General features: G+C 43.9%; 1 protein-coding gene across 1 annotated transcript; it reads left to right on the top strand.

Annotated features, from left to right (window-relative positions):
- Positions 1-256: 256 nt before the first annotated feature.
- Positions 257-8,875, top strand: LOC310797344 (uncharacterized protein; the record flags this gene model as incomplete). Its single annotated transcript, XM_083659715.1, has 5 exons — positions 257-285; positions 1,609-3,258; positions 4,669-5,144; positions 5,990-6,005; positions 7,238-8,875. Exons 2-5 carry the CDS (start codon positions 1,624-1,626, stop codon positions 8,873-8,875), a joined length of 3,765 nt encoding a protein of 1,254 aa, XP_083515841.1. The 5' UTR covers positions 257-285; positions 1,609-1,623.
- Between the last annotated feature and the right edge of the window lie 2,988 nt (positions 8,876-11,863).

The following is an 11,863-nucleotide window of genomic DNA, read 5'->3' as shown; positions in this document are numbered from 1 at the left end:
TATGTGTGTGTTCATAAAAAATAAATGCACAATAAAGTTGTGTGCCAATTATTTGTGGTACTGCTACAGCTCTGTCTCTAGTGGTAAGAATAAAAACCAATCACCAAATTGATTTGACCCCCCCCCCCCCCCCCCAAAGGGCGGAGCAACAGGAAACGGAGGAGAGAGCATTTCAACGTCACATTCCGGAATTGAAAGAGAAAGTAACTCGCGACAACAAACATTGCTGCTTGCTGCAGTCGAGGAAAGTGTCTCTGTTTCTCTCAAAAGAAAAGAAAACTAGCGGTAAGTAACAGCAGATGATATTTACTGTCTGTGTTTAAACAGAGAGCAAGAAAGAACACAAACTGGAACTGTGTAGGCCGATTCAGATAATGGAATGGAATTCAGTCTGTCTTTAAACTGACAAGATTTCAAGTGTAGTCTACGATTTTCGCTTTTAGCAGAAAAAATAAGTCCAAAAACAGACTCCTCCACTTGCTTTCAGGCACTCTTAAAGTGAAAGAGAGGGGAGCTAGGAGTGCCCAATAATATCAAAGCCTTTATCAGCATGGCGAAAAATGACCAGCATGGTCTTCTTCAGGCCAATGAGAAAAAATCCTGCGTTTGGTTTGAAAACAAACAATACCGCCCCCATCTGGCTGACCCAGAGATCAGCAGGAATCAGTAAGGCACACATGGAGCCTCTGAAACTGGTCAAAATGGAGATAAGCAATATGAAATGATTTTTTCCTAAAATGTTGACGTGTCAGCAAGCAACAATTCTCATCTGTATAGTAAAGTCAGTAATAGTAGTACAATCTGTGCCTGGGTGGGGATAGTCAATTGACAATTTAATGTAATTCTTAGAATTTAATTGTTTATGAAAGTGCAATAGTTGAGTTTCCACTGAGTATGATATCAAGAAAATATCATCAATGTAGTAAGACACAGTGATAAAAAATGATTATTTAAGACAATTTAAAACAGAAAAACAGTCACTTATAGTTAGGAGAAAAACTTGAGCCCACAAGAACACCAGTCTTTTGTTAGTAAATTTGGTCCTTAAAGATAATTATATTATTGTGAATGATCCAGTCAGTTAAAGACAGTACTACAGCAACAACCCGATATCCAGCCGATCAGGCAGGACATGTTTCAAAGCAGACATGAACTTATGATAGAGATATTAGCATATAGGCTACCAAGGAGTGTGAATAGAGACATCAGTTGTGTCTTCAATATAGGAGAGTTTCATTATGGTATAATGAAGTCAATAGATGCACTTTTGGTGAATGAACCATTGACAGATAAAATAGTGTGACCCGAGGTGGGTTGTCTCCTAGGGCTGTTTGTATATTTAGAAAGTCAGTAGAAAGCAGAAATAATCGGGCGTTGAACTTGTAAGAAGCTAAGTTCATTGTCATTAACCCAACAGTGTGTCTATAGACATGCCAATGAAAGCTTTTTAAATTATTGGACACGCCTTATCTCTCCTCCTCGTTGACACTTTAAAAGTGCATAAAACGCGAGTGTAGTCCTTTTTTTTGCCATTTTTTAATCCAACTTAAATTTCCCTTTTGAAGGTATTAATTATGTAATAAATGTTATTTCACACTTTCTGCTCAGGTCTCGTGTCCAGACATGTCTGCTGCCAGCAGTCTCCTCTCTGAAGAGCAGTTTCTGTGCTCCATCTGTCTGGATGTGTTCACTGATCCAGTCACCATACCATGTGGACACAACTTCTGCAAAACCTGCATCACAAAGCACTGGGATGTTTGTGTCCAGCGCCAGTGTCCCATGTGTAAAGAGGTTTTTGACAGAAGACCTCTGCTGCGCATCAATACTTTCATATCTGAGATGGCTGCTCAGTTCAGAAAGTCAGCTCAGATGAAAGCCAGCAGCTGCCCAGACCAACAAAGTGACAAACCAGCAGAAGTTCCCTGTGACGTCTGCACAGGGACCAAACGGAAGGCCATGAATTCCTGCCTGGTGTGTCTGACCTCCTACTGTGAGACTCACCTGGAACCTCATCAGACAATCAAAAGTCTGAAAAAACACAAGCTGATCGATCCTGTGGAGAACCTGGAAGGCAGGATGTGTAAAGAGCATGAGAAACCTCTGGAGCTGTTCTGCAAGACTGACCAGATGTGTGTGTGTGCGCTCTGCACTGTTTTAGACCACAAGTCACATGACATTGTTCCTCTGGAAGAAGGATATGAAGAAAAGAAGACTGAGCTGGAGAAGACGGAGGCTGAAATTCAGCAGAAGATCCAGGAGAGACGACTGAAGATTCAGGAGATCAAACACTCAGTGGAGCTCAGTAAGGAAGATGCAGAGAGAGAGATAGCAGACAGTGTGCAGGTCTTCACTGCTCTGAGGCAGTCTGTGGAGAGAGGCCAGGCTGAGCTCATTGAGACGATTGAAGAGAAGCAGAAAACAACAGAGAAGCAGGCTGAAGGCTTGATCAAAGAGCTGGAACAGGAGATATCTGAGCTGATGAAGAGAACCACTGAGGTGGAGCAGCTCTCACACACTGAAGACCACCTCCACCTCCTCCAAAGCTTCCCATCCCTAAACACTCCTCCACACACCAACGACTGGACAGAGGTCAGTGTCCACTCATCATATGAGGGGACTGTGAGGAGAGCTGTGACTCAGCTGGAGGAGACTCTTGGTAAAGAGATGGATAAGCTGCTTGATGCTGTTGAGCTGAAGAGGGTCCAGCAGTTTGCAGTGGATGTGACTCTCGATCCTGATACAGCAAATCCCTGGCTCATCCTGTCTCATGATGGGAAACAAGTACATGCTGGTGATGTAGAGAAGAATCTCCCACGTAACCCAGAGAGATTATCTTCTTGTCCCAGCGTCTTAGCAAAGCAGAGCTTCTCTTCAGGGAAGTTTTACTACGAGGTTCAGGTTGAAGGGAAGACTGACTGGGATGTAGGAGTGGCCAGAGGGTCGATCAACAGGAAGCGACACATCACACTGAGACCTGAGAATGGCTACTGGACTATATGGATGAGGAATGGAAATGAGTACAAAGCTCTTGCTGGCCCTGATGTCCTCCTCTCTCTGAAGATGAAGCCTCAGAAGGTCGGGGTGTTTGTGGATTATGAGGAGGGTCTAGTCTCCTTTTATGATGTAGATGCTGCAGCTTTGATCTACTCCTTTACTGGCTGCACCTTCACTGAGAAACTCTACCCATACTTCAGTCCCAATCCTAATAATGGTGGTAAAAACTCCACCCCTCTGATCATCTCTCCTGTCAATCACACAGTTTAGAATAAACATTAATTTTCCTCAGGAGGATTCATTGTCAGTTAAGACAATTACACATTATGTTGTTGTTTTTTTGGGTAACTAATTAGCCATTAATGTTTAATTTTATTTTATAGAACAACAACAAAAACACTTGTCAGACTTGTCTAGCACATTAAGACTAATTCGTTCTTTCAATAGGGAAGAGAAGCCCACTAAGTACTAACTGATGTAACTTGTCACTTTACCTTTCTTCTTCTTGGCAAAATGTGTGGTGTTATGGCTCATGTTCATGTGACGTAGACAAAGTGATTTAGTTTTTATTATGGGGGGTAGTTAAAGTTAAACAAGAGTTCAGTATGTTTCTTTATATCCTGTTTTTCTTTGATCATTAAAGTAAGTGTGTGAAAACTATACATTTTCCAGTTTCATTGTAACATCTCTATTCACTCCTCTAACGGTGCATGATGCACACCACAGTGACACTAGTCAGTTGTTCATTCATTAAGTATTGGATGCATCTGTCATCTCCTTCCAAAGCATGCTGGGATACCTGGTGATGGATGAGAGCATTTACAGCGACATGAGGAGGGGCTAAGTTCAAAATGTCAAATGGAAAGACAGCAAGACGACCAATCAAGCTGCAGCACCAAGCGACCAGCAGGGCAGGGTGGACAGAGACTCCATGCCACTTTTGCTGTGCTGGTGTGCACTGGCTGTGCATAGCTTACTTCCTGTTGCAGTGTTTGCTAGTACAATATAGAGCTTAGATCAGGCCCAAAAAAACAAGCCCGGCCCGGCCTGTCCCATTGGCTGCATTTATTTATGGGGCTGAACCCGAAATGTTCTTAGTAAGTTGCTGTTGATCTATTCCAGGGGTTTTCAAAGTGGGAGGCGGGCCTCCCCAGTGGGGCTCCAAGCAGTTTCAGGGGACGCTCAGTGAAGTGAAACAATATTACATTAGTTATCAAAAGGAGATCACATAGAATATCCTCAATGTGTCTGATTTGGTTAAAGACATAGTTGAGAGATACAATCGTTTGGGGGAATTTTGACAGTTTTCCCCACTTTCCCAGAGTTAGAAACAAATAAATGCCTTCAGACAGACCTTGATGTATTTGGTGTTGTCTGAAGTATGTCAAACACCAATCTGAGGCCATCTTGGCTTTAATTGTTGAGTGTCTATGGGATCAAATAACACAATCATGATGATCCCATAGGCATCCAGGAATTGAAGCTTTGCCTGTGGGGAGGCCCACAGTCTCATACTTTGAAAACCACTGATCTATTCTAAACTATATCCATGTGTCTGTTCAGTCTTATGAATTGATATGGTTTTATGGTTAGAATAATAACACATTTAATAAGAAGTCCAGGGAGTCACTTTTGTACAATAATACAATTTGTAAATTAATGGCTGACGCCCAGGTGATCTTCCTGTGTAACCCCGCCGACAAGCTCTGCAAGCCTCAGATCGTCTACCTGCCGACGGGCGCCGTCCCGGTGCTGTGTGACCCGCGCCACAACCCGGCCTGCAGGCCCATGACAGAGGAGGAGATGAAAGCTGCTGCACCTCCCCCTCCCCCTCCGCCCCCACCTCCTGCTCCCAAAGAGTCTGTCCCACCCACACCCCCGCCTCCACCTCCTGTCAAGGGCATGGAGTATGACTGTGACCCGTACTGGGACCCTGACTGCCTCATCGACCACCCTCCCCGCCCCATCACAGAAACTGCTGCACCGGCTGCACCCGTTGAGGAGAAAGTGGTGAAAGAGGAGGTGGCACCAGCTGAGGAACATGTTGCTGAAGCACCAGTGGAGCAGAAAGCCCCCGACTTTGACCCTTATGATTTCAAACGTGACCTCTATGACCCCTTCCGTTACGCTGATCCAGCTCCAGAGCCTGAGTAAAAATCAAACTTAAAAAATAATAGCCTACAATGCAGGGAAAGACTAAAATATTAAGTACAGGATCAATCCAGCCAGGACTGCTTCAGAGGACAGGCAAACACACAATATTTGTATGGCCATTGTCCAAATCACAAATTACACTGTATGATGTCATGTTTGTATGTATGTGTGTGTGTGTTCATAAAAAATAAATGCACAATAAAGTTGTGTGCCAATATTTGTGGTACTATTACAGCTCTGTCTCTAGTGGTAAGAATAAAAACCAATCACCAAATTGATTTGACCCCCCCCCCTCCCCCCCCCCCCAAAAAGGGGCGGAGCAACAGGAAACCGAGGAGAGAGCATTTCAACGTCACACTCCGGAATTGAAAGAGTCAAACTCGCCACAACGATGCTTGCTGCAGTCGAGAAAAGTGTCTCTGTTTCTCTCAAAAGAAAATAAAACTAGCGGTAAGTAACAGCAGATGATATTTACTGTCTGTGTTTAAACAGAGAGCAAGAAAGAACACAAACTGGAACTGTGTAGGCCGATGCAGACAATGGAATGGAATGCAGTCTGTTATCGTTAAACTGACAAGATTTCACTGAAGTGTAGTCTACGATTTTCGATTTTAGCAGAAAAAATAAGTCCAAAAAGAGACTCCACTTGCTTTCAGGCACTCTTAAAGTGAAAGAGAGGAGAGCTAGGAGTGCCTAATAATATCAAAGCCTTTATCAGCATGGCTAAAACCAACATTAACAAGCCAACATGAGCAGCGTGGTCTTCATCAGGCCATCAGCTGACAGGTGAGGCCTCAGGCCATATTGGTGAGTTGAATGTGTTCTGTTAAGCCTGACCCAGAGATCAGCAGGAATCAGTAAGGGAATGCCTCTGTAACACATGGAGCCTCTGAAACTGGTCAAAATGGAGATAATTAAGGAGGATCATATGAAATGATTTCTTCCTAAAAATGTAATTTAACTGTTTATGAAAGTCCAATAGTTGATTTCCCACTGAATAAGATATCAAGAAAATATCATTAGTAAGACAGTGATAAAAAAAAAAGATTATTAATTCAATTTAAAACAGAAAAACATTCACTTTATAGATCAGAGATAAACTTGAGGCCACAAGAACACCAGTCTTTTGTTAGTAAATTTGGTCCCTAAAGATAATTATGTGATTGTGAATGATCCAGTCAGTTAAAGACAGTACAGCAACAACCTGATATCCAGCCGATAAGGCAGGACATGTCTCAAAGCAGACATGAACTTATGATAGAGATATTAGCATATAGGCTACCAAGGAGTGTGAATGGAGACATCAGTTGTGTCCTCAATATAGGAGGAGAGTTTCATTAATGAAGTTAATATATTGAGATGCACTTTTGGTGAATGAACCATTGTCAGATAAAATATTGCAACTTGAGGTGGGTTGTCTCCTAGGCCAGCGGTTCTCAACTGGTCTAGCCTCACGACCCACATTTTTCCTTAGTCATTAAGTTGCAAATGTCAGATTTGGACCCCTTTTGAAAATGGCCTCACAAAACATTTGCCTAAGTTTGGAACGTTATTTAGTCCCGTTCCCGACAAGTTAGCAAGAAATGGTTGGTACCAATGGATGCCTTAGGTCTTCTAGTTCCATCTGATATGAGAATCATCACTCTAGCTACAGCTGAGTCCGCTACAGGCCTGAAAAACAGTAATGTCCGCCGTGGACCCCAGGACTTTTTTCCATGCACACATCCATGACCCACTCAAAGCGGCTGGTCGCAACCCACAAGTTGTGAAACACGGTCCTAGGCTGTTTCTGTATATTTAAAAAGTCAGTAGAAAGCAGCAATAATCGGCTGTTGAACTTGTAAGAAGCTAAGTTCATTGTCATTAACCCAACAGTGTCTCTATAGACATGCCAATGAAAGCTTTTCAAATTATTGGACACCCCTTAGCTCTCCTCGTTGACACTTTAAAACTGCATAAAACATGAGTGTAGTCCCTTTTTTGCCATTTTTTAATCCAACTTCAGTTTCCCTTTTTAAAGGTATTGTCATTCAAGAATTATGTAATAAATGTTGTTATTTCACACTTTCCCTTCAGGTCTTGTCTAGATATGTCTGCTGCCAGCTGTCTCCAGTCTGAAGAGCAGTTTCTGTGCTCCATCTGTCTGGATGTGTTCACTGATCCAGTCACCATACCATGTGGACACAACTTCTGCAAGAACTGCATCACACAGCACTGGGATGTTCGTGTCCAGTGCCAGTGTCCCATGTGTAACAAGATTCTCGACAGAAGACCTGAGCTGCATGTCAATACTTTCATATCTGAGATGGCTGCTCAGTTCAGAAAGTCAGCTCAGATGAAAGCCAGCAGCTGCCCAGACCAGCAAAGTGCCAAACCAGGAGAAGTTCCCTGTGACATCTGCACAGGGACCAAACGGAAGGCCATGAATTCCTGCCTGGTGTGTCAGGCCTCCTACTGTGAGACTCACCTGGAGCCTCATCAGAGAGTGAGCGGCCTGAAACGACACAAGCTGATGGATCCTGTGGAGAACCTGGAAGGCAGGATGTGTAAGAAGCATGACAGACCGCTGGAGCTGTTCTGCAAGACTGACCAGATGTGTGTCTGTCAGTTCTGCACTGAGACAGACCACAAGTCACATCGCTTTGTCCCTCTGAAAGAAGAATATGAAGGAAGGAAGGCTGAGCTGGGGAAGACGGAGGCTGAAATTCAGCAGAAGATCCAGGAGAGACGACTGAAGATTCAGGAGATCAAACACTCAGTGGAGCTCAGTAAGGAAGATGCAGACAGAGAGATTGCAGACAGTGTGCGGGTCTTCACTGCTCTGAGGCAGTCTGTGGAGAGAGGCCAGGCTGAGCTCATTGAGACGATTGAAGAGAAGCAGAAAACAACAGAGAAGCAGGCTGAAGGCTTCATCAAAGACCTGGAACAGGAGATCTCTGAGCTGATGAAGAGAACCGCTGAGGTGGAGCAGCTCTCACACACTGAAGACCACATTCACCTCATCCAAAGCTTCCCATCCCTGAACACTCCTCCACACACCAAGGACTGGATAGAGGTCCATATCCACTCATCATATGAGGGGGCTGTGAGGAGAGCTGTGGTTCAGCTGGAGGAGACACTCAGTAAAGAGATGGAGAAGCTGCTTGAGGCTGAGCTGAAGAGGGTCCAGCAGTTTGCAGTGGATGTGACTCTGGATCCTAATACAGCACATCCCAATCTCATCCTGTCTCATGATGGGAAACAAGTACATGATGGTTATGTAAAGAAGAAACTCCCAGACAACCCAGAGAGATTTTCTCCTTGTCCCTGTGTCTTAGCAAAGCAGAGCTTCTCTTCAGGGAAGTTTTACTACGAGGTCCAGGTTAAAGGGAAGACTGACTGGGATGTAGGAGTGGCCAGAGGGTCGAGCAACAGGAAGGGAAACATCACACTGAGTCCTGCGAATGGCTACTGGGCTGTATTGCTGAGGAATGGAAATGAGTACGAAGCTGCTGCTGGCCCTGATGTCCTCCTCTCTCTGAAGACGAAGCCTCAGAAGGTGGGGGTGTTTGTGGATTATGAGGAGGGTCTAGTCTCCTTTTATGATGTAGATGCTGCAGCTCTGATCTACTCCTTTACTGGCTGCACCTTCACTGAGAAACTCTACCCATACTTCTATCCTGGTCCTATTAGTAATGGTAAAAACTCTGCCCCCCTGATCATCTCTCCTGTCAATCACACAGATTAGACTAAACATTCATGTTCCTCAGGATTCATTGTCAGTTAAGACAATTTACACACACATAGTTTTTTTTTCCTTCAGGTAACTACTACGCATTCTAATGTTGAATTTTATTTTATAGAACAACAACCAAAACACTTTGCAGACTTGTCTAGCACATTTGTATATTCATTTGTTCTTTCAATAGGGCTCTCCACTGAGAGAAGACCAGTAACTACTGATGTAACTTGTCTCTTTACCTTTCTTCTTCTTAACAAAGTGTGTGGTGTTATGGCTCATGTTCATGTGACGTAGACAAAGTGATTTAGTTGTATTGTATTAGTGTGTGTGTGTGGGGGGGGGGGGGGTTCGGTTAAAGTTCAACAAGAATCCAGTATTTTTCTTTATATCCCATTTTTCTTTGATCATTAAAGTGAGTGTGTGAAAACTACACATTTTCCAGTTTCATTGTAACACCTCTCTTCACTCCTCTAACGGTGCATGATGCACACCACAGTGACACTAGTCAGTTGTTCATTCATTCATTGTGTATTGGATGCATCTGTCATCTCCTTCCAAAGCATGCTGGGATACCTGGTGATGGATGAGAGCATTTACAGCAACATGAGGAGGGGCTAAGTTCAAAATGTCAAATGGAAAGACAGCAAGACGACCAATCAAGCTGCAGCACCAAGTGACCAGCAGGGCAGGGTGGACAGCCACTCCAAGCCACTTTTGCTGTGCTGGTGTGCACTGGCTGTGCATAGCTTACTTCCTGCAGTGTTTGCTAGTACAATATAGAGCTTAGATCAGGCCAAAAAAAAACAAGCCCGGCCCGGCCTGTCCCATTGGCTGCATTTATTTATGGGGCCGAACCCGAAATGTTCTTAGTAAGTTGCTGTTGATCTATTCCAGGGGTTTTCAAAGTGGGAGGTGGGCCTCCCCAGGGGGGCTCCAAGCAGTTCCAGGGGGCGCTCAGTGAAGTGAAACAATATTACATTAGTTATCAAAAGGTGATCACATAGAATATCCTCAATGTGTCTGATTTGGTTAAACAGATAGTTGAGAGATAGAGTCGTTTGGGGGAATTTTGACAGATTTTCCCCACTTTCCCAGAGTTAGAAACAAATAAATGCCTTCAGACAGACCTTGATGTATTTGGTGTTGTCTGAAGTATGTCAAACACCAATCTAAGGCCATCTTGGCTTTAATTGTTGAGTGTCTATGGGATCAAATAACACAATCATGATGATCCCATAGGCATCCAGGAATTGAAGCTTTGCCTGGGGGGAGGCCCACAGTCTCATACTTTGAAAACCCCTGATCTATTCTAAACTATATCCATGTGTCTGTTCAGTCTTATGAATTCATATGGTTTTAGGGTTAGAATAATAATACATTTAATTAATAAGAAGTCCAGGGAGTCACTTTTGTACAATAATACAATTTGTAAATTAATGGCCGACGCCCAGGTGATCTTCCTGTGTAACCCCGCCGACAAGCTCTGCAAGCCTCAGATCGTCTACCTGCCGGCGGGCGCCGTCCCGGTGCTGTGCGACCCGCGCCACAACCCGGCCTGCAGGCCCATGACAGAGGAGGAGATGAAAGCTGCTGCACCTCCCCCTCCCCCTCCGCCCCCACCTCCTGCTCCCAAAGAGTCTGTCCCACCCACACCCCCGCCTCCACCTCCTGTCAAGGGCATGGAGTAGGCCTACGACTGTGACCCGTACTGGGACCCTGACTGCCTCATCAACCACCCTCCCCGCCCCATCACAGAAACTGCCGCACCGGCTGCGCCCGTTGAGGAGAAAGTGGTGAAAGAGGAGGTGGCACCAGCTGAGGAACATGTTGCTGAAGCACCAGTGGAGCAGAAAGCCCCCGACTTTGACCCTTATGATTTCAAACGTGACCTCTATGACCCCTTCCGTTACGCTGATCCAGCTCCAGAGCCTGAGTAAAAATCAAGCTTAAAAAATATAGCCTACAATGCAGGGAAAGACTAAAATATTAAGTACAGGATCAATCCAGCCAGGACTGCTTCAGAGGACAGGCAAACACACAATATTTGTATGGCCATTGTTTGTCCAAATCACAAATTACACTGTATGATGTCATGTTTGTATGTGTGTGTGTGTTCATAAAAAATAAATGCACAATTAAGTTGTGTGCCAATTATTTGTGGTACTACTACAGCTCTGTCTCTAGTGGTAAGAATAAAAAACAATCACCAAATTGATTTTCGATTTTAGCAGAAAAAACAAGTCCAAAAAGAGACTCCACTTGCTTTCAGGCACTCTTAAAGTGAAAGAGAGCAGAGCTAGGAGTGCCCAATAATATCAAAGCCTTTATAGTCCATGGGCCAAGGCAAAAATCGGTACCACCTGAGGTGACCGCACGATTTTGTTTTTTTTGTCTTCCTACATGTCTCTAGTTTATATGTTGGTATGATAACCCTGCCGATTTGGTAGCTTAAGGATAGTTATCACTCTGTAAACAAACCTAAATGACAAAACCCTGATTTCTGTGTATTAGTCCAGATGATATGTGAAAATGATGTTCCCTTTTTCGTAAAAGCATGAAAGTTGGTACGCTTATAGTTTGGGGCCCTGTAGCCTACAGTTTCAGAAATTGAGCCATCGCAAAAATGCCTTGTGGCGGCCATTTTAATTCTGCCATAAGCAAATTATGTAGTTTGCATCATATCTCCTGAACCACACATGCTAACACTGAAAAGGAGATGTCTATCCCAACGTTTTCATGGTCAAGGATTACAATGATACCATATAGAACATCATAAACTGTTAAAGTGACTAATCAATGGTGAATTTGATGACGTTGTGAGAAGGAAATGACAGTATCTGATAACCGATGCTATAACTTCAAAGCCATGACCATTCTCTGGCTAAGATGTTTTGATGAGTGATTTGACTTATATAGACCTTTTGTTAAAATAGCGCCCAGGTCCCTCCTAAAGATCCTGGGATTTTCCTTGCCAGATGGCCAAATCCAAGATGG

Source organism: Poromitra crassiceps, assembly GCF_964638095.1.
Source record: "Poromitra crassiceps genome assembly, chromosome: 23".
Lineage (NCBI taxonomy): Eukaryota > Metazoa > Chordata > Actinopteri > Beryciformes > Melamphaidae > Poromitra > Poromitra crassiceps.
The sequence above is the reverse complement of the archived record's forward strand: the minus strand, read 5'-3'. Positions and strand labels throughout refer to the sequence as shown.